Raw genomic sequence first — 23,567 nt, 5'->3', positions numbered from 1 at the left:
TACAGACACAATGAAACTTTCCAGAGTAAGCCAGAATTTAAGACTGCAACATCACACATCACACGCTCAAGCTTTCCAGAAAGTGAAAGCGACCCAAGCCCAGCGATCAAAGCCGTATTTACCTGCCATGCCACAGCAAGCTGAGAGATCTCTCGGCCAGACATGCCCTCTGTCAAGCTGGCAATCTCCGAGCACTTTTTCCCATAGTCAAATTGGGCCAGCTTCAGACGTCTAAAAGCAGAAGCACAAGGATTAATTTACACGCCGCCAAATGACAAGAGGAGCGAAGGAGTCCACAGGTAGGCTTTTTAAAGAACAACACTTCAACTGAAATCAAAGATCAGATCAAATCAGATTTGAACCAATTCAGCTCAAGTATAGGATTTGTTCTCCTGGCCCACAGAGTCTGATAGTGGCACAAAAATATGAATACTTGGATTAAAACTAGAAAGCCACAAGACTGCACAGCACACCCAAAAGGATTCACTTGGTTTGTTTTGTCTCCATTGAGCCAAGCAAAGGTTTGGCTACAGGGAGCTCTAACAACACCATCTTCTCTCTTTCAGTAACAGGTCTAAGTCACAGCATAAAACTCTAGGATGGCTTCTCAACCTAGAATGTGATAGCAAGAGACATCTCTCCAACTCTTATCTACACTATTGGTTTAAAGTGGGTTTATACAGTGTGACAGACAGCAAGGCCAGCCAGATCGCTTTTACTGTGTACTTATACACCTTACACATGGGCTAGAGCAGGTTAGAGTATCTGTGTTGTGCTCCTAAAGACGACAGAAGAATTATAGTCTGACTTCAAACTCCAACTGCACATGTTATTTAGGATTCTGGTATCTTGAACTAAGGAGCAGAATCTGAACAAAGGCATCAGGAATGGGCTGAAAGCACTAAAAAAGTGGCTGTTTCTCTAGTCAGCAATCAATACCAGAGTAATTTCACCTCTCGGAAACCAAACTCTTTCAGAGATTAGGAAAGAAAAGATAAAAATTGCTCTGTAGAGAATCTCCTGATTACCAAAGGTCACCCTTCAGCTCTTTCTCCTTAGTGACCCCTAGTTGCTGATGCTTCAAATGCTTTTTCCAGTGGAGGTCCAGCCAAACATTCCAAAGTTTTCTAAGTACTAAAAGAGGAACCACTACATAACTCAGTCCTATCGTGCCAGTTTGTGGATTTACAATGGGTCAGAAGAAACAGCTGAATGCAAAGATTATTACAAAAAGCAATAGCATTCATCCAAGCAAAGAAAAGAAGCAGTACATCCCACAAGAGATCTTCTGACATCTGTGAGCAATAATAAGGCTGAATTGGGAAGATTATCAAACAAAGTGATAGTAATCTGAATTAGATCATCAGCAGTATGTTACTTTTACCAGCCTTCGTATATTTTTAAGATAATTTAACCACAATCCAAATATATTCGAGACGAGTCTGGAAGCTTGCTGTTGACAATGTAACTATTAAAGGGGATCATCAGATTTTTAATTTTGAACAGGAGAAACACCTCCACTACCAGTTTAGGACAACGGTGATCATGCAATTCAGATTAGTCAAGCATCAGTATCAATATTTGAGTAGGACACTGACCAAACCCAACACTACAGAGAATGTTGAAAGTAATTCTGTGCTAAGAAGGCCATTCTTCACTTTCACCTCTTCTTCCAATTCTCCTCCTTGAGTGGTCATCAGTGAGGTTCTTGCTCTAAGAGATTTGGAGAAACTCCAAATCTCTGTACAAAACTGTGTACTACACAGTTGCCATGTACAGCAAGAGATGCTTCCTTGGCTGTAATATTGCTTGAATATTGTATGGAAATAATACATAGAAAAGGAGATCAAGCATCAAAAAAAAAAAAATCCTATAGAAGCTAAAAGTTTTGCAGAGATACTCACTGTTTACCCTCTGTGGCTGGCTTCAAGACATGTCTATCAAAATACATCCTCACAAGCCGCTCCCGTTCCTCTAGCTTGGGCAGATCAAAGTTCACTATTTCATCTATTCGGTCATTGATAGCCCAATCAAATTGCTCAGGCTGGTTACTTGCTAAAACAAGCATAAACCTGGAAGGATGAAATAAAAGAAAATTTGGGAAGAAAAAACAAAATCAAAACAAAAACAAAACAACTGAAGAACCAGTCTGAACACTGGGAACTGCCATGGCCAGCAGAGACCCCTCCTCATCTTACCTGTCTGAAAGCTTTGTAACACTGTCACAAGTGATATTATTTTGCAGTGCAGTTGCACAGTAAGTTGCTTAGAACTGTAGTGCATTTAGACTCAGTAATTAGCCTTTCAATATCAGCCAGAATTCCCCATTCTGTCCCTACCACAGAAAACTTTCCAGCTTTACCCACCATCATCCTTAAGTTACACATATCACAAACACTCAGCAAGTGCATAACCTACCAGAGAACTAGGTCTGAAACCTTGGAACAAGGTTGAACAAAGTGTTGGCAAGGACAGATGTGTTGTCTCGCATATACAGATCTCTGGTTTAAACCCCACCTTGGGCAACTGGCTTCTAATTGCCAACTGCACAACACTGTAGAAGCACAGACACTGCTCAGAAGGTATGAATGGCTGCTAAGTTGAATATCAACAGCATGACTGAAACCTCAGCCAGCTTGAAGAACTACAGAGCACTGAATGGACTCATCCTGACCTAAAAACAAGGGGAATACACCACTGTTAAGCCTGTCCATGGGAAGGTCTTCTGCATTCTTCTGCAGTAGCTGCTGGCAGGTGGCTTGTTTCCTTCAAGCAAGCCTGATAACACGTTCTCACTATCAAATCTAACATGTGCAGAAAAGAGGCATTCAAAATGGGCAACATAAAGGCGGCCTGTTCGACAAAACCTTGCTCCACTGTATGGTTGTGCTATCTTCCAGTTCCTGCTCTCTCAATTCCTTTCTAGTGCATTTTGAAGCCAGAAGCCCTTTCTTTCGCTTTATAATGATGCTTTTTCCCTATGCTAATTCTGTTTTAATGCATTAGTTGATGTTACTAGCTTAATAGTGCGTTATAATTTGAAAGGGGCTTTTAATCACAGCTATTGGAATATTGACATTCTTGTAGTCTATTTAAAATCAGGTCTACAGAGAGCTGTGTTATTTGCTGTCATTTGTGGAGATAACTTTGCTGGTCCAAGAGTCACACAGGCACGAACCTGTCGCTTTTCTCCTGACAAGAACATCCCCCAAGCCCCTGCAGAAACACAGTTTAGAAGGTCTGACATGCAGCCTGACATTCAGGCCTTCCCTTTGACAGACGGAAGAGAAGGATACAAAACCATAAGAAAAACAGAATCAGGCATAGTCAGGTACCCAGCAAGAAGATCCTGAAAGTTTTTCAGAAAGTTTACACCAGCAATTTATAAAACCTAGCACTTAGCTAAGACACACACTATCAGAGTTACCCAAGTAAACGCTTGTTTATGGATGCGGGAAAGACTCCTCATTGCCTGAAGCAGCAATAAGGCCAATCAGAATTAATAAGCACTGCGTTAATTACTAGGACATGTTCATCCTCCTAAAATGGCTCATAGTTTAAATTAGGGACATATTAAACGTCTGTCAGCTGTTTAGAGTACCCACTGCCACTTCCAGAACTCTGCTAGGGACCCCTTAATGCCACGGGAAAGGATTGTACTTTTACTATCCCTGCTAGTCACTGACTTGTAGTGTAATTACAAATCTGAAAACAGTAGATTTAGCAAAGTCATGTTTTTTATGAGACATTTCAAGTCTAAAAAGGATTGCTTCCCAGAAAAAAAAGGAAAATTATCTAAAAGCTATGTCTATTATTTTTAAAGTCTTATCTAAACAAAGCTCACTATTGGTCTTTATCACGTTTGGAAGAACAAGACAAAAGATATTTCCACAGATCACCAAGGAGTTTAGCATATCTACAGTTTCCCCCCTGTAAAATTCTGTATTTCCATCTTAAGCATCATTTGCTCTGGATCTCCTCAGAATGTGTGTTTTGCCAATATATGCTTATTCTAAGAAATACTGCAAATAGCAAGTACAGTGTTGTTTAATACAAACTGTGTTCAACTTCACAACATTTACAGAACAATTTAAAAAGTCATTTCAACATGAGAGACTCGCTATCCTCAGAAAGAGACAGCCAAGGATCTTGTCCAAGGCCAAGTTCAATGCCTTCTTGTCCAGCAACCTAACGAGTGTGTAAGGGCACACCTTCCAGTAACTCATTGAGACAGAGAAGTATATGGAGAAGCTACACACAAACAACCATCAGTTAGAGCTTATTTGATTGAAAGAATCCTAATTTTAGATTATTTGAAAAAGATGAGTGGAGGAAGTCACCTCCGTTCATCATGCTCCCCAAGAAATGGTTCATATTAAACTAAGCAGTGCTCTGCAGAAAGAAAACATTAATGTGATAAAGGGACCGGAATGCATGGCCAATATAATTCCCATGCATCCATACCTCTCAAGTCAGCCCTGCAATTGTTAAATGGCAGGCACAAAGGTAACAACTCTGGGCTTTCTTTGTTTATGTGCAGTGTCATACATAGACATACCAAGCAGACAGCTCATGCAAAAGAAATGGGGACAGTTTTAATACACACGTGCCTCCAAATTTCACCTCCTTCCTGGCACAGCCATAAAGAGTCCACCAAAGCAGTGGAGAAGAATAGCAGCTCAAACAAGCACTAGTAGAAGCATTTTTAAAGAGAATATGAACCATACAATCAATATCAACTTGCATTCCCTTTTGTGACACCGATTTTCGTTGGCCTCAAATCATCCTTGGTTAAATAGAGGATGAGACAGGGTTAAACAGTAACTGACTAAGAAAGAGAATGTATTCATGAAAACAATTTAGATGTTCAAATTCCAACTTGTGTTTCAGGAAAGAATTTCCCTATACAGTGCCGGAGAAGCTATGCACAGTATGGTTCACACACAGAATGGAACTGCCCACCATATGCAGGGAAAATGTGGTCTTGAAACACAGTTCAAGATCCCTTTCACACATCTACTAAGATGAGCCAATCAAATGTCCGTTTGACAAGCTGTGATCTCTACACTGTGCAGAGTCCAAGTTCTAATTTCCAGGTCCCAGGAAAAGATATAGGAGGAGCAAGCTAGATTCATATACAAACTGAAAAGGGGATATTCAGATTTTTCAAGCTCTCAGTAGTATGGACTAGAGGTTTCCAACTTTCATTTGCACACCACAGTCCCTTTAGAGATGTTCCTCACTTAAGCGAAATATCTACTACTGTAAGGGCTGAGACCAGATACTTACTTGTTACTGTGCTGTCCTGTTCTGTGCAGGAATGCATTTAAAGTTGCTCTGAGGTCTTCACTGATTTTCTCCTGCAAAGATAAAATCCAAAGGAAGATCAACTGCCTGGGGACCAAAGATAGGTCACAGCTTTAAGCAGTTTTATTGCCAAAGTGAATTATATTATTATCAACCATTTACATTATGGCAGAACCAAAAGTATTATCATAGCTTGGAGAAAAACATTTTATACACACACAAACACACATGATTTCAACATAGTAGTGAAATATTGTCCAGTCAAAGTGATTCTCTCAACTTCAAACTCAATGCTCTTATCATTGGCCAAGGTGTTTTTTTCCCTGCTGAATACTAGTCCCATTCTAGTAGGTACTTACAGGAAAACAATCAACAAAAAGAATTTACTTACATATTTAAAATAATTTTCTAGGGTTAGCTTTCTGAATAGACTACTGAGATTCAAGTAGTGGGGCCCAGACTCAATGCACAACATGGTGACTTACTTTGAAAACATGCATCATTTGTAGAAGGAAGATGTAGTTCGGTTAAGACTGTGAAAAGCAGTTCTGCTATGAAAACAGCCCAAGGGAATGATTTCTTGGGGGCAAAAACAAACCCTGCAGGGTCGCAGCTCTGCAGCATGAACAACCTTCTCTTCTTTATGCTCATATATATGCCTTTTCTTTCTTATTGCCTGCTCATTAGCAAGATCTCCAAATAGATGATGTCAGCCATCTCATTCGTGGGAAGGAGTTTTCAAGGCATTCTTGAGATGCTCGTCACATTCAGCTGCAAGAGGCTAATTCCTTGTCTCTGGATCCCTTCATTAGGTGAGCAGTAGGGCAGCAGAAAGTTTTATTCTTTTGATTTTTTAGGCTAACTAATCAGGTAAAATAAGAAGGCTGCTGGCTGACTGACTCTGCAGCACACATTGATAATGGCCACTGAAAAAGTACTTACTGTTGCCCTCTTCCGCAGAAATGCATCTGCTTCATCCACAAATAGCAAAAGGCTGTAAAGAGAAAGTACTAAACAGTAATGTGAAACAGGTAATGAGACTCAATCGATTCAAGGCCTCTCCTGTTCCATTACCACACACCCATAGCTGTGACCAGGTGAAAACTCAAAGGATTACACAATCAAGTTCATTTTTTAAGGCAACACTTATCAGCTGAGCTGAAGTAACTTGTCCAGTGCATGCTCTTGGCCTATTCCAAAAGCTAAGAAAAGAAGCATTAGCCTAAGACACTTAAGGCCTTAAAATTGACTGCAGACCTCTTGAGCTTTGCTTTCTGCTGTTTAGAATGCAATGGACATGTACCTAAAAGAGCTGGTATGTTCCTGTCAAGTCCGAGCTCATCTCTGAAGTTTAGACCTGCTCCACAAGTATTTAGGAGTGTGCTTATTTTGACGTTCATTCCTATCTACAGGAGATTGCACAATCAGTAACAGAAAACCTGAAAACAAAGTCTCCCCTGCAACATGCTTTGCTTTGTTGAGGTTTTGCTTCTCAAACCACAATAGCAAGAACATAGTGGTTTTATTACCTGTAGAGAAGTGAATTAATAAAGTCAATGAATAATTCAGGAAATAAATTCACTTATAACCCAAGCATAATGCTCTTCGCAAAAGAGAAAGCATACAAAAATGCTTATCAATAACAAAACCAACTTGCTCATAAAACTGCCACAGCTTGTATTACCTTCTGGTGTAGCTTCAAATCCATCTTCCTCTGAACAGATAACAGTCTCTTAACATCTTTTACTCAACTCCTGTTTTTCTGAAGATATTCTCAGCTACAGTCTCTGCAGAGAAGTATCTTCTCTCACTACTGCTTTCAGCTAATAAAGGCAACACAGCCAAGACTGTTGGGTATCTAGAATAAAATCTGCTAAAATCCCTAAATGACAATGAAATTTAGAATATTGATGTGTATGGACACATGCAACCTTTGATCACCACTTTTTAAAAGTAGTTATCTGAAGCACGCTAACTTTAAAGGCACATAAGTTTTTAATTGGGAAAGAGAATAAATTCAGACCCAGCCAGTACTGCAGAAGAGTATTCCTCAGTGGCAGCATCCAGTAAACTCCATCCAGTAGAGTAACTTCATATCTCTTCCAATTTTTTTTTAAGACCACTTAAATTTTTACACCTTTCCTTCTATAGCTCCTCAGAGTTGGATTTAAAGCTTAGGATATATGTTCTGCAAATTCATTTTTTAAAGGAGAAATGAGAACATTCTGATGATGAATGCAAGAAAGGATTAAAATAGACACTGCAAGATAATGTTTGTCTAAAGCAATCAGAGAACACATAAATCATCAATTAGTCATCTCTATCTACAGAAGGCCTGCAATCAAAAAACAGCACAGAAACACACTGCTACCCTACTGTAAGCCTTCTACTGGATTTTAATATTCTGGGTGCACAACTAGTTTTCCAGCTGCCTGTGGACTGCAGGAATGCATTTACACCAGCATGAACAGACTAGTTACCTCCTCTCAGAAAATCAGAATTGATACTTTTCCTAGAGATAGATTTTTGTTTTTAAAGGTCACCCAGAAAGCACACCGGCTTGTGGTTTTTACACTCTGACTAATGGCAACACCTTTAGCATCTGTCTCTACCCTCATCCTTTTTTATTTCTTATAACTCCCTAATTCCATTTGAGACTCAGAACTAAACAAGAAGATCCAGAAGCTACAAGAATCTAAGACCTGGCAATTGCAAGAGAGAAGGTAATACGCAGACTGTGTAAAAAAGTGGTTACATCTCCATTTGCGTTAAGTCTTCCAGCTACTGTCAGAACAGGAATCACTCAAAGATGTGTGACCTAGCCTTCAAGTGGACAGTATCTCTCCACCTGCCTGAGAGCAGGGATCAGCAAGGAGCTAAACTAGGACAAATCTGGGAAATCTGAAGTAAACAAAAAAGGTTCGGGGGAGTGGATTAGCAGAAGCTTTCAACTTTAATATTAAATCGTAATATTAATTATAGTAAATATTTTAAAATAATTTTAAAATATTTAAATATTAATATTTAAAAATATAAAATGTTTTAATTTAACAAGCAGCAAAAAATTCACCCCTTCTAGGCATACTTTTGAAGATATTATGCCTAGTCAGTGTTGTCTCATCTGCTCAAGAGCATCATTCAGTAACAAGTAGAGATTAGGAGTCGAAAGTACTTCTACTTACCCTCTCCTACTGGTGTTTGCCCAGTCAAAGAGTTTATGCATGGCAGTAACTCCTTCCCGCCCCATGGGGGCAACATCACCACCTGTCATGATAGCGTAATCCATGCCTGAATGCATAGCTAATTTCTGGAAGGAAACAAGAAAAAGTAAATGAAAGTTGAGTTCAGCATTATCCTCCACTTCAAGACTGCATACGATGAGGAGGGAAGGAAAAGTAATTTAGTCCTAACAGCATGGTCATTTGTAGAGAGTTAAAAGTATGCTTGTGGTGAAAAGAACGCTTTTAACTACTGCTTCAGTCACTTGGGACAGCTTGTAAATATTGCTCTCAAGGAGAAGGAAAAAAAAAAAAAAAAAAGAAAGAAAATTAGCCTTGCAGCAATGCAGAAAATTTTAATACCAGAAGGCACTGGCTGAGAGTGCTTAGACTATCCTCTGCAACATGTTGTGTATTTTTTCCACTCTTTTCTTTATGATCTAGTTTCTAACTTCCTTCCTCTGTGTAGTAGAACAGGGTTCTATTCTCAACTTAGTGTTTAATTAATACAGCTGAGAAAAAGTTTTATTAGTTTCTAAAAAAGTTAAAAGCCTGGATTTTAAATGCTCAGTGAACTTGTTGAGTATTCAGACAAAACAATGGAACTTTCCCTTTGTTTTTAAAGTTTGCCACAACTCATTAGTCTGGTAGCTGCTAAACCAAGAGTTTCAACAAACTTCTGGGATATACAATGACTATCTCCCATAGGCCTACAGGTTAAAAAAACACCTCTATGCTTTTTCCTGGTCACAAAATAAAGAGTTATCCATAAAGCAAGTTTGACAGTATGCAGTCAAGGTTAACCAAGCACATTAGAATGGCCTATGGCTTGCAGTGACCACAGTATGCTCTGGCTGCTCTATCATTGCAAGGCAAAACTACAGTCTCCCTCTACTGCTGCCTGAACTCCTCTAGGGCTATGTAACATTGTAACCAAATTCCTAGTTTAAAACTGCTCTCCATCTCACTGTAATACCTCCACAGTACATTAGCCCACAATTGTGCATGTATGCAAAAAAGCAGGATTGGCTGGCACTTGAATCCCTCTTATGAAAAGCAGAAATAAATGGAAAAATATCGCTCTCCTCCATTTCAGGAAACTGTTCACAAATAGCCACTAACTGAGCCCTGCCATGGTGACAGACAGCAGGCTCAGCTAACACAACATCATCTGGCCCAGATCAGGCTATCCAATTCTGCTGAACTGTCAACTGAAGGTTAAAACGAACAAGCCAACCTATGTAGAGAAGCAACAGCCCCAGCAAAACACACTTAGCTGAACCCCAACCAGTTGTCCGCTGTACAGTAGGAGGCAGGAAAAAAGCTCTGCTCTGTCCATTAAGACCACCCAGCTACTGCTGCTAATGTTTCCTGTTTTGCATCAGTCCAACAATGGTGGGAGCTTTGACAGATATATCCAAGTGTGTTTACACCTGTCTGAAGAATCCTGTCAGAGAGCAGTACTGCTTACCACCACAGACCAATATGGCTTTGCCCTGCAGGAGTCAAAGGTGGCCACCACACTATGACATGCTGGCTTTTTGCAACAGCAGTGATAGCAAAGATCCGAGAAAAACTGTATTGTCATTTCCATTAACCCCCACACACCAATCACAGCTCAAAGAAAGGTCAGCTTCTCAGTGTAGTATTTCTCTTCCATCCTTATAGCACACAGGTCTGATGTAACCAGGCCTTCCCTCACTCTTAAATTCACCTTCCTTCTGACCTCTGCCAATCGTTCACAGCTACCAACAACATCTCCTTGCAGTTTCCATGCTATCTGGAAAAGTGTTGAAAGGTAACAGAGATTGTTTAATAACCTTCTTCCTCTTCCTCCACTGCCAAACCTTTCTCTCAGCTCTTATGCTTCTTCCTTCCCCTCCTTAATGCTGCTGTTGCCATTACCCAGTCACACTCCTTCCTACCGGCTTTAGAAATCTGAACTGAGTAGCAGTGGAGATAGTTAACTATTAGAGCAGTGAAAAAATGGATAAAGAGACAAAAAGCAAGGAACAGAGTTTTTGTCTAGCATATTGTCAGAACTGAGAGCAAAAACTGTTGCGGTATGGATTTAACGTATTGACAAAGGAACAAAATTCAATTTTCATTAGAACATCAAAACTGCCATTTGTAAACAGTCAAAGTCAAACCCTGATCCAAATCCATGCAAAAACAACCTAGTAGAACGTATGTACAGTAAAGCCATATTGATACTCCTCCCCTGCTCCTTCACCTGTGGATTAATAAGTAACAGCAGAAAAGCCCCTATTTAGACAAATTACAAATAATTAACAGAGGTGGAAATGAGACAGCAGGCTAGTGTTGCAATTTCACAAGTTACAGTTGCCTTATGGCTTTTTCAGAGGGAACAGCTCTTCCGCTTAGGCTTAGCACTAAAATCCAAGCCATTATATTACTTCAGAGTTGGAGCAGGTGGATGTCCTCTCCTCCCTTCCCAAAACAAACACATGCACACAAAGGTTAGGCAATACTACAAGAACGGATTTCAGACTGGACAGGGATACTTAGAAGGCTGTAGTTTTCAGAGGACTCAGTAATATGCAGGCTGTCAGAACCTTAGCAAGGTTTTACCTTGGCAAAGAGCGTCTTTCCAGTGCCAGGTGGACCATACATAAGAATATTCCTGTACAGGCTTTTGTTCTTTTTTGTATTTCTTGTTGCTATGGCAATGTCTCTCACACGTGCTTCCAACTTTGGCTGCAGAAAAGAGTTAAACTTAAGAAACAGAAGTACTAAGAGACCTGCCTCCATCAGCTTCACAGGTCAGTTATCAGCAAGACTCCCACAGGCTCAGGCTTTTAAGCCTTAATTTCAGGTGCTTATTGCTTTGGACCAGAGTCATTTTGCTTTCTATTTCAGGATTTACTCAATATCTAATTCTGCTTGAATACAATGCTTTCAGATAAAGCCAAGAAGCACTGCATTAACTACTGCAAGGACAGAAAACAACTGTAGCAGTTAAATAGTCACTTCATAACGAACGTTGTAGGAGGGATATACCAAACCAGAAGCAACTCTCAACAGTACTCTTTCATGCGAGTAAGTGATAAACATTCATGCTCATATTCCTGCATTTGTGGAGACACTGGGAGAAAGCTATTACTGTAGGAGCATTTTCTCTTAACAGCCCCACAAAGTATTTAAATTTCTCTGGTATCAAAGAATCAAATTCAGAAGCAAATACTAGAAGCAGCATTAATTACTGAGTTAAGGACCATTCACAAGACTGGTAAATGAATATGCTCTTTAGGCTTTTTGGCCTAGAACTAGATCTGAGTTCAGTAATATTTCACAGATGAGATGAGACAAGTGGAACTCTGCATATTAACATGCTGACTACAGAGGAAAAACTGCAGCAGGCAAGCACTGAACAGACTTCCAACTGCCTTGCACAGAAAGATCAAAGGTTATCAGAGTATTTAACGTGCTTATTTACAGTCATAGTCCCCCGAGGATGCTATGTCTCCAGAATTACTGGAATTACAGCATTAGAAGTGAAAATAAGGTGACAGTCTTCCATATTTAGATTCCAAAGAAGTCCTTCACAGACCAAGACAGCAAAATAAAATACTCACACTGAGAACAACTCCTTCAAGAGCATCCTGAGCCTTGCTGGTAAGACGTTTACCAACCTTTAAAGAGGATAAATTCAATCACTGACACGTAAAAACCAACCACGGACCTAACAACCCACCTGGACAAAAGGTCCATACAAAATCACAGTGAAGTCAGCCTGCCTACGCAGTCTCTAGCAGTAGATTTATCAACAGACTCACAGGCAGCTCACTGCCTAATACACAGAGCACCAAAAGGAATTTTGCATCCTCATGACCGAGAGCAACACAAAACGGTGATGAAATTTACCTTAATAGGGTGCTTCAGTGCCTCCAGCACAGTAATGCGTGATGTCTCTCTCACCAGGGAAGGTTTGCCCAGACGTGCTTCTATGTATCGCCCTGCTACTGCAGTAGCATTCTTGGCAGAGTAAATGCCTACTGCTAGTAGTGTCAGGCCTGCCACCTGCAAAGAAAAGGTGAGTGGATTAGGAAAAAAAAAAAAACTCTTGGCAAGAAAATGCTAGAATAATGATGTACGCATGTATGTATGAACTATGGTTCAGGGCAAATGCTGACCAATGGAATTGTTTCTGTAAGACATTTTAACTCTGTCTTCACAGCAAAGATCTCACAGTCCCTATTCACAGGACATTTAAGGCTCTGGCATTTCGCAGCACAAAATGGAGAGGAAGCACAAGCAATGCATATAGTTATGTAACCAGAAGCATGTTTCCTCTGTACTTCTTTCAAAATACATACGTGGCTTTTCAGACTTAGGGCTAAGTAAAAACTTAAGACAAATAGCTATCACTGTTTATTACCAAACTGGATGTATAAGCCTTATATGAGAAAACAGCATCTCCTGTAATGGAGAGGCTTTGACTTCCAGAGTTATGAACAAAAGTACATTTGGAAAGCGTTCCTTTTAAATGTGTTTTATGCAGGCACTTAAGCACATACAAACTGAGCGCTGTCTGCCAGACAAGAAAACACATACTGAACTAAAGATGCCATGAACACACACCTGAACTGTGGCTGCCACCAAGGGGCAAATTTCTGAGCAAATATATGCAAATTCATCAGAACACAAGCAGGAAAAGCACGTGAAATATGATTACAGAGACCTTTAGGCTAGCAAAAACAAGGGAGAGAGAGAGAAAAGAAGCAAGATCAAGAAAGGTTATACAGTCATTGCATGCACATCTTGAGCCATAGCCATTCACTCCACCTCACTTTGTGATGTGGCTTGCAAAGCTGATCTATATTCAAAACTGCTCAAGTATTTCTCCTTTTGCTTTTTTCCCCCTGTGCTCAATGTACCAAAACTACCAGTAGTAAACTTCAAGAAATAGTCACATGCAGGCATTAACACTCACTGCGCAGCAACAGATATATACTAATGTACACTTTACACTAGAATTTTTTGACTATATTAATGTTTGTACAAAGCTGAAACACCTCTATACTACTACTATTCTCTAGAAAAGTTGTGCTGGGGGAGGAAGGAAGGAATCAATGGGAACATTATTTCAAACAATGAATACAATTATCAGCACAATCAACAAGCAGTGGGAACAGTGCTTAGGATTGTAGGACTGTTCAGATGATCAAGACAACCCAGATTTGTTAGTCTACAATGCCTAAAAGTAAGAGCATTCTTAAAGATCAGGATGCTGTAAATACTATTCTTCCATCACTAGATGCCTGCTCACTTTCATACCAAAGGCTAAACAAGTAACATACTGAATCTCAGGTAAATGCTGCTCATCTCCAATATCCCCAAGTTCTGTGGAATCTGGATGACATTAAATACTCTACTTAAGCGGATTCACAGCAGCTCAGTCCTCATTCTGTGGGGCTTCTTCCTGCTGAGTGCCAGTCTGCACACTTCAGTAGCATAGTGACATGAGGACAGCTAGGGCATAGAAGTGTTTCAGCAGAATTCTTACAGCCAGAAGATTATGGTTCAGAACTGAGTACAGTATGTCCACTTCAGCTCTGTGAACTAAAATCTGAGTTACACATTCCCTTCCACCACTGTATGTTCAGATTTAAGAATGTTCACTTTGGTTCTTGAAAAAAGGCATATCTAAAAGCTGTCTGCAGACATTCGATTAACTGCCTGTTTAAATACTGTCTGTGCTCTTTGTACAAGTTTGAGAAAGGAAGAAAGAATTTTACAGAGAAACAGCTCTAGTACATTTACTCATGCTCCCTGATGAGGACTGTTCTTTCAGAACCCACAGAACATGAGACATTTCCATCAATAGGCCAGTGAAGCAGAAAGACTCAAGACTTCTCCGTGGCTTATGGTTGCCACTCAGTTCAGCACTAAAGTTGGATCATACTAAACCAGACAACTCTGCAGGCAGCTTTTTGTACACTAGCCAGCTGTCAGCAAAGACAAGGAGCTACACTAACAATGCTAAAGGCATTCTAGGAGGTAGCTAATAACAACATCTCAAGATTAGGAAGTAAGACTTCCAAGAAATCTTTAGCATGTATAGGCATTTCTCATTAATTCTTATTCCAAGAGATTGAAAGCACCTTTTTATAAACCTTTAGTTAAGGTGTACAGGCATAAGCCTCTAGTTCCATTTGAATATATGCAAGTGAGATGGTCACTTTATTGAAAAATCCTATTCACCTGAAAATACCTCAAGAGGGTATTACTGCAATTGCATACTGTATTTAGAACCTCAAATTAAAGGAAAAGCTCACTATTAAACTGGGAGATGCTTGGTAAGAGGCCAACTGTTCCACAATTCTGAGTGCAAGTAATTTGCTGTGTTCAACTTACAGCTAGATGCTAAAAATTCATCTCAGAGCAACAGCAGACAGACAGAGAGCAAGCTGCATCAACTGCTTATAAAGTCAGCAGGTTTTTACTACAAGCACAGAACAAGATCAAAAGCCTTCGGTACAACACGGATAGCATTGTTGAATTAACTATGAGACACCAATAAACCATGAGACACCATCTGTTTGGTTTCACTCAGTTTAAATATGTGACATCACATTCACTTTGGATGGAAACATGAAGGGTTCATAACGGCAAGAACCCCCCCCCCACACACACACACAGGCCTCTACATTTGATTCATATCAGTTTAAAGAGGCTTTAGAAATAAAACACCATAAGAGACTGCCCATCTTTTTAGACACAAGGTACCATGACATATGTTCTTATGCACACTTAACACTATCTGCTTTAACACATGGCAGACATCCAGTACTGAGTTGCTAAGTTGCTAATACAGGTTGACACATCAGGTGAAAGCAGTCAGATATAAGTATACCAGACATTTGGACTTCACTTTTATCCATGATACAAGGCATGACCAAATACAGCTTTTAAGACTGCCAACTATGTATCAAAACAGGAAATTTACTTGACACTTACATTCCCAGAAGAGAGAACCCAATCACTCTGGCAGTTCCACAGATAAAACTGATTATGTTGCCTATGTATCATCAAGTGTCCAGCAAAGGCAGGAGTCTGTGACTAATAACCAAATTCCACTGGGGATCTCATGGACAGAATGAGGTAGGAAAAGAGCAACCTCTACAGTAGGCAGGAAGAGCTGAAAATCCAGGGCTAAGTTTGAGGAACCCTAAATAACTGGCTAATTCTTACCTTTCAATCAATGTTACAGCATTTCTCCAAGGAGCAGATAATATAAAAAGATCTGGCTACATGATCTCCCTTCCAAATTTCTATACATTTGTATTTATATATTTTTAGATGTATTTACACAAAACATACATGCTAAGTGTGCCAAAATCATAACAGAAAAGCTCATCAGAGGCAAATATGCCCATAACACAGGAAACTGATACCTGGGTCAAGAGATCATGAAGCTAAAAGCACCAGGCACTAATTTTCCAAAGGATCTCAATATTACAGACATTCCAGGTTCAGCCTACAGATCATAAAAGGATCCAAAATGTCTTCTCTCCCTGGTGCACTCAGGCAATGTCTCTCATATCAGCATCTGTGTATAAAACTGGAAGGTGGATCAGATGCTGGGGACCAATTTGAAGCAAAGTGTCCATTTTAACAAGCCATGCTAACTAAAACTATCTTCACATCATAAAGTTTCCCTGTAAGCAGTATGCAGAGACAGAAACTTTATGTCAACAAGAAGCAATTACTGTGCTCTTTTCTGTGCAGAAAGGTTGGACCAGCTTTTAATCAACCTATTTAGCATATGTAACAGTTCTGTAATGCTCTCTAGCCTTCCAGCCTGTCTACACCCGCACAGACAACAACAACATTTGACATGTAATGCATGCACAGATCCAACATACTTCATCTAAGAATTGCTTCAGATTCTATTTCAAAATGAACCTTGGCAAATGTTAACCCCTTAACAGTCAATATTTGTATAACAATATAAATACACTGGAGGGGCTTTTGAATAGATAAGTCCTAGGCCTGAAGCTCTCAACTGCTTCCTTTTACTACTTCTCAAATGAGTAACCTCTGCAACACATCTTCCCAATTGCTGAGTACTGCTCTATACAGTTGTCAAGAGATGTTCCAGAGATGGAGACCAAATGGTTGAACGCAATTATGCATAACACTACTGGGGCAAAACAGAGTTTTCTAAATAAGCTTCAACACCATAGCTACCAGAACATCACCAGAACAGATACACAGCAGTGACATAAGAAGCGAAGTGAGTTTTAGGTCATGTCCTATAGGGACATGAAAAAAAGCTAAACTATAAGAAAAAATTTCTAGAGTAATGTAAAATGTTATTTTTCCAATGAAGTGGACATGTAGGGTCATCAGACAATACCAAAAATATGGCTGGTGAGGCAAGGAGAGAAAAAGAAAGCCTGGCAATGGCAAGCGATTAACAGTTATTCATTTTAATAAGAAGCATTTCTATTTTTACTACACCATGAAGAGGGAAGAAAACTCTCCTCTCAACAGTTAGCCAGGAAGTCTTACATTATTCTCTGCTTCTTGTTCTAATGATAGGATATTCTCTCTTGTGATCAACATTTACTGTTCATATGTTGATACTCCCTAGTGATGCTTGCTCATAAATTCAGGGGATGAAGCTCAAGAAGAAAAGAAAGGTTTAGGCTAAACATGGGAATTCTGAATACAAATGTAATGAAATCTCCCACTAGGAAAGAGGCAGAAGCCTAGATGTTTAAACTACTGAAAAACTACACAGCAACTGTTGCATAGAAATCACCCAAATTCTCCAGACAAAATGAAAAAAAAAATCACTTTTTCTCTATTTCCTCTAGACAAGAGGAAAGAAGCCCCTTTTGTGTCCACCATATCAACTACTAACACATTCCAGATACGCTTTTCCTAATATCCCTAAAAAGACATCTCCAATTTGTAATTCAATTGCAAAGGTACAAAAGAAATTGAGAGGAAGTGTAGATTTTCTGCTTCCAAAAACCACTACTGGTAAAAAAAAAAAAAAAAAAAAAAAAAAAAAAGTCTGGTATCAACAACACTAAACACCACATAATGCTCTCTGTTTAGCTATAAACAGACATTCATGCATCATGAAAAAGCAACAGAAGCTTTAAACAACTAGGTACATCAATCAATACAAAAAGCTAAATGAAAAGCTGTCAGCTCACAACATAGTCAGCTGCAGAAACCAAATTCAAGATCTCAAAGTTAAAAAGAAAAAAAAGGTGCAAATTTTTTAAGTTAACCGCATTTCTCTCTAACAGGCTATTAGACAAAAACCTGCTCCCCTACTAGAGACAGGAAGTTCTACAGCTACTGTAAAAAAGAATGCTAGGAGACAAAAATAACAGGCTGGGGAAAAAAAAAGACTCATTTCCTTTTTCCACAGAATCTACGTTCATTACTAGTGATAGACGGCAAGCTTTCAGATGTGTTTGTAAATATGATAATTTTTTTTTTTTTGTTCTTGGAGGTGTCACATGCTATTGATCAGAGACAGAACTTTTATGTGATTAATGACAATGGTATTACTATACAAAGATGAGAGCATCTCCATGGGGACTGCAGAGAGCACCAAGTGATCAGTAAATTCATGTCATGGTTTACTAAGTATAATGATGTAAAACCTTATACAGAGCAAGGAATCAGCTTAATGCACATTTTCAGACTTTTCTGGAAGCTATCAATACCCGTCTCAGTCTTACCGTGGCTGTAACTTTATCCCAGTCTGTTACAAAAGCACGGAAACCTTCACCAAAGAGCATCCCAGCTGTCCTACAGTAAGAGAATAGCAAGATAAGCAGGAGAAGAGGTATTTTGAAGATGGAATTGAAATAATTTACAAGATCATTCTATACACTCATTCTATATGCTATAATGACCTCCTCGAGAATTAGTCAAAGCTAACTGCTAGCTTCTCAGCTAGGAACCCAAAACACAAACAAACATGGCAAATATATTTATTATCATCTGATGTGTTCACCTGATCTGCGGTTAAATCCAAAAAAGCATTTGGCACTAAGTCAATACCAACATCTTTTTTTTTAATAGCAATAAAAGGTCCAGAATGATAATAAAAGGTCTTGAATTCAAAAGCTCTCTTCATCCAAAAACCTCAAAAGACCTAAAACTAACAATCAAAAATCTCAGAGCCCCACCCCTTTGGAGATGGACTCGTTTATTCCTTTCTTCACTTTGTTCAGAAACTGAGAGAATGGTGGAAGATTTCAGAGCGTCCGAGTCTGCATCTTAATAAATTTAAAGCTAGAAGTCATTTGTTAGGAAAACCAAGACTAAAACACATCTTTTTGTATCCAATTCACACCTCCATATATCTTTTTGGCTCATATTCAGATCACAACATAACGAGGCAACTGAAAAAACTTAGTTCTCTTTAATATATCCTCTATTGTTCAGAATACAGGAGCGTCCAACTGACTTTTCACATTCCTTGGACCTTAAAGGAATAAGCAGTAAGATTTCCTACATGATGGGAGAACTCTGTAAAAGCAGCAAAGCAACCCACACCCTTCACTTGACTTGTACATACTTGAGGGACTCTAAAACTGTTTGACGATGCTCAGCAGCTTTCAAGCGGATCTGCTCCCGAATGATGTCTGCATTCTCCCGCTCAGCCTTTGCTCGGGCTCTTGCCTCAGCCTCGACGCGCAGCATTTCATTTTTATGCCGCAGCTCCATCTCTCGCTCTACAGTTGCTTTAAAAAGAGACACACACACACAGAGAGAGAGAGAGAGAGAGAGAGAGAGAGAGAGAGAGAGAGAGAATAAGAATCTCTTGGGCTAGCTTAGTCCCAAGTTGGTTGGTGAAACAGAAGCCAAACTGAGGCAGTACATCACAACAGCTGCTTATTATCACATAGCAACAGACTTCAAGATCATAATTCACTCCCTCACCCAAAAGGCTGTCAACCAGCGCAATGCTATAGAACACAGGGCAAGGATCTTTTTCCTGTCTGTTCCCAAAGGAACTGCACACCAAACACGTAACTTTCTCCAGACAGCAGTGAGAGACAATAATTATCCTTCAGTTCTGGAAGTCCACCACAAAAATTGCTCACGGCAACTTCAGTCAGAGAAGGGCTGAATAATAAGGAATAAACCAACAAAGAAGGAAAATCACAAAACCACTAGGCACTGGTGCAGCTCATGTACATCATTTCAGAGGAGAAGGATGTCAAGCTGCAGATACGAAGGATAAGTTGACCCTTGTCCAGGGTCACACTGCACATAAGGCTGAGAAGCAGAATTAGTCAACTGTAAGACACTGTTCCAAAGAAGATTTTGCAAGCAATTGATAGTTCTAGCACTACTGAAATTAACCTGTTTTTTTTACCAATATGGCATTAACACATGCTCCTGATTGAACATTAGTAATATGGACAAGAATTCAAAGACTGATCTGCCCATCCACTTTGCCACCAGCTAAAGAAAAATTAGTAACTTACCTCGCCTCATGGCTTCCTGCTTCTGTACAGATTCTTCCTGCTTCCTCAGATTCTCTTCATTAGCAAGTTGCTATAGACAGAGATTACAGCAGAAGATCTACTGCACTTGTAAGAATTCAATCAACTAGGTATTTGTAAAGCTTAAGTATTATAAATACTTTCAAGAAACTACTGCTTAGCTTAAAGTGCATTCTTCTCTGCCCAGCCTCCCAGATTCACACCCCCAAATCTCATGCCCTTAGCTGCTTTGACCTATCCCTGTCCTTCAATTTGCCTAACCAAAAGCACTGAAGCCAAACAAAAATATATACATGAAAGCGATAATATCGTACCTGCTGTCGCATCTGTTCATCATAGCGCTGCCTTGCCAATTTGTCCTGATATTGGGCTCTCTTCAGAAAGAAAAGTATTTAGAATAGAATATTAAGTGTTTAGGAGAGAACCTACTCTTAAGAGTAATAATGTTTGGAACACGTAAAAGAAAAGAGACAAAGCAAAAAACCAAACCAAACCAAAAAACCCCAAGGTTTGAAAACAAATAGGGTTTAGCTTGGGGTAAAATATCCTCAGTCAGCACCAAACTCCTCTACCCTGAGAAATCTACATACTCTGACCTCATTTTAAGATATCACACACAAAAAAATAAAGAGCAAATGCTCCCTGACCCAGAAAAGGGTCTTAATGAGAAAACCACATTTTCACAGTCTAAAACGCAGTACCTAGACTTGCATTGCGAACAATGGAATTATCATCGATTTTCTTGTTCCTCATTAATTACTTTCAAAAATGTTTCCATTGTAATTGGCAAATAAAACAGTGTCATTTAAACTCCAGTGAAAGTGGTCTGAGCGCCCCAATCCTCAGACCATGGGTGATGTTATTCTCCACTCCAAATACAGGCACAGCAGAACAGCTTGCAAGTCATCTCCTCAACAGCTGTACTTCACAGCATGGCACTTCAAAAGTAAATCAAGATTAAGTTTGCTTTAACTTCAAATGATGACCTACAAATTGCAAGAGTTTAAGAGCATAAACAGATCAGATATTTATGAAGCCCACTTCCTGAGCCAGCCCTGTTCAAGGGCTCCAATGGGCTAAAAAGCAACATGTGCTAGCCAAGCACTTCTAGCTAGCATCGTATCTTCCCATTAGATTTATCGATCTTATATTTTCTTGTACTCGCAAAGTAAAATGTCATTGTATATAAGCAGTGAGAATAAAAGCCAATTTGCATTTCCCTGATTTCATACTATTGTTGCCTCGGTAATTTGATTCAGATGGCTAGAACATACCAAAAATCATCAACACTGCTCAAAAGCCAACTTCTGACAACTCTTAGATTTGCATCACTTCTTGTCTTAAAGTAATTTGTTCTTTCTGAAAGATCAACCTTGAAAGAAATAGAAATTTAGAGCCTAGTTAAGACTGAAATCCAAGTAACTTGAGAGATTTCATTACCCAGGTAACATACATGCTTGATAAGCCAACAGTCTTCAACCTTTTAATACCATCAGCTCATTAGGAACAAAAAAGTGTATGTCAGAACATTTGAAAACACTTCTCTTCAAGTTCCTTTAAGGAAAGGTAAAGGAGCACGCAACAAGAGCAAGTGTTATCACATACACCCCTTCAGATATTCCAGAAGTTGGTAACAAGAACTCGACACCACAAACCCGACCTATCTGAAAATCAAGTCCACCATTACAAAGCTAGGATACAAAATAGGATCAGTCTATGAATGACCTCCCATTTATGGCTGCCCTAGGTAGAAAAGCTTAATCAATGCATTGTTTCCCTTTCCACAACAGAGGAAACACACAGGATCACTCATCAGTTGGACTCCCCCTCACTTCCTTACTGCTTGATGCTGTTTTGTTTCTTCACTGAGTGTTTTTCGTCTCTCTTCTGCTTGTACCCGTATCTGTTCACTCTTCAGTTGCTCTATGGCAGCTTCATATTCCTATTACAAAAAGAAAGAGTCATCATAAATAAGCTCAATACACCATCCTACAGAGAAATACTAGTGATAATTATACTTTAAGAAATGCATTTTTTTTAATTACTGTGATACCCTGCAAAGCAGATGGATCACATATCACCAGTAAGCCGAAACACAATCTGTAAAGCATAATCTTAAGGTAGAAAGCTCATAATCAGCCATTTCCTGATTAAATATGATTAAAAAAAAAACTCCCCAAAATTCCATTATAAAAGAGACAGACATCTATCTTCTTCCCAACCACTTTACACCTGCAAAAAATCTCATCAATCCATGTAAATAATATGATAATTTACTCTATCTTGGCAATATTCTGGAATTTACAAAATCACTGATGACATACAAGTTCTGCATGAAGTTATAAAATGTCAGAGAAAAAGTCAACTCAACAGCACTCCACCTTCAGAACTACTTTAAAGAAAAGTCCCATACCAAAAAATGCAAGAACAAAAAACTTAGCACCTTCACCATATTGTTGGAAAATAAAGCTCTAATTTATGCTACATACAAACCAGACAATTGCCTGAAATGGGCTAGCCACACAAATACTTATGAGCTACAGCATACCTTAAGTTTTGCTTGCTGTTCCAGCTGTAAGGTCTGCTCTTGCATCTGGGCAAGACTAAGAGCATCTTTTGCATGGCCTGAAATGGTCAGTAGGAATAAGTTATCAACAGTACTAAGTTATTTCTCCAGTAAGAAACCTCCCAGTTTACTCAGTCCATCTGGTGCTGGCAGAGACTGCCTAGCGCACAGCTCTAATGCCACATGTTCAACCTGCCCTGTCAACAGATGCTCAGAAATGTTTTCTGCACACCTGTAACATGAATTCAACATGCTTAACTCCGCTGACCAAGCTTTCCAAATCCTTCCTCCCCCCTTCTCCAGCTCTAGATGAGGAGCAAGAGGAAGCCAGTGCCTCGGAACAGCTGCACTCAGTGCCCGCAGGCCGCTCACAACCCAGGCTGCATGCCCCACGCAGCGACCCTGCGCGAGTGCCGCGAGAGCTCCAGGCAGCCCCGTCCCCGCGGGAGCACCAACTTCTCACAGCGGCGGCCCTCCCTGGACACGAGCAACCTCCTAACGGCTGCGAACGCCGCCGAAGCGGGTAGCGCTGCGCCGAGCGCTGCCAGGCTGTGCGACAACGCGAGCGACGAAGCGGGCCGCCGTCGGCCTCTCACGCACGGGAGGCGTCCAGCTCCCGCGCCGCCTTCGCCGCCCGCTCCAGGCCCGTGGGGTCGAAGTTGCTCCATTTGTCCTTGGGCGCGTGGCGGTCGCCGCCGCCGCCGCCGCCTGGGCCGGGCGGAAGGGAAAGTCCGCCGCCGGGCGCCGCCGCGTCCCCGCCGCCGGCAGGGGCTGTGCCGCGATTCAGCCCGAAGAGCCACGACATGACGCGCCGCTGCCGCCGCCGCCACCCGCACGCGCGCACGCGGAGCACGCGCCGCTCCGCCGCGCATGCGCGACGACCGCCGGCGCGGCCTCCGATTGGACCGCACCAGGACATCATCCACGAGGCGCCGAGTTCCGTCACACGCAGGATGACGTTTCTGC

The 23,567-nt window shown here is 40.3% G+C and overlaps 1 protein-coding gene across 1 annotated transcript in view; it reads right to left on the bottom strand.

Moving 5' to 3' along the window:
- ATAD3A (ATPase family AAA domain containing 3A) overlaps positions 1 to 23,425 on the bottom strand; it is a 30,984-nt gene extending 7,559 nt beyond the window's left edge. Inside the window, exons 1-15 of the mRNA XM_062593541.1 lie at positions 23,202 to 23,425; positions 22,584 to 22,660; positions 21,876 to 21,977; positions 20,350 to 20,409; positions 20,018 to 20,087; positions 19,102 to 19,267; positions 18,257 to 18,326; positions 12,411 to 12,566; positions 12,122 to 12,178; positions 11,118 to 11,243; positions 8,490 to 8,614; positions 6,250 to 6,301; positions 5,290 to 5,360; positions 1,905 to 2,072; positions 123 to 231 (exon numbers count right to left, since the gene is read on the bottom strand). Coding sequence (XP_062449525.1) covers positions 123 to 231; positions 1,905 to 2,072; positions 5,290 to 5,360; positions 6,250 to 6,301; positions 8,490 to 8,614; positions 11,118 to 11,243; positions 12,122 to 12,178; positions 12,411 to 12,566; positions 18,257 to 18,326; positions 19,102 to 19,267; positions 20,018 to 20,087; positions 20,350 to 20,409; positions 21,876 to 21,977; positions 22,584 to 22,660; positions 23,202 to 23,406 — 1,614 coding nt within the window. The 5' untranslated portion in view covers positions 23,407 to 23,425. The remainder of the gene's footprint in view (positions 1 to 122; positions 232 to 1,904; positions 2,073 to 5,289; positions 5,361 to 6,249; positions 6,302 to 8,489; positions 8,615 to 11,117; positions 11,244 to 12,121; positions 12,179 to 12,410; positions 12,567 to 18,256; positions 18,327 to 19,101; positions 19,268 to 20,017; positions 20,088 to 20,349; positions 20,410 to 21,875; positions 21,978 to 22,583; positions 22,661 to 23,201) is intronic.
- Between the last annotated feature and the right edge of the window lie 142 nt (positions 23,426 to 23,567).

The sequence above is a fragment of the Rhea pennata genome, chromosome 22 (genome assembly GCF_028389875.1).
Source record: "Rhea pennata isolate bPtePen1 chromosome 22, bPtePen1.pri, whole genome shotgun sequence".
NCBI lineage: Eukaryota > Metazoa > Chordata > Aves > Rheiformes > Rheidae > Rhea > Rhea pennata.
This window is presented reverse-complemented; position numbering and strand designations above follow the sequence as displayed.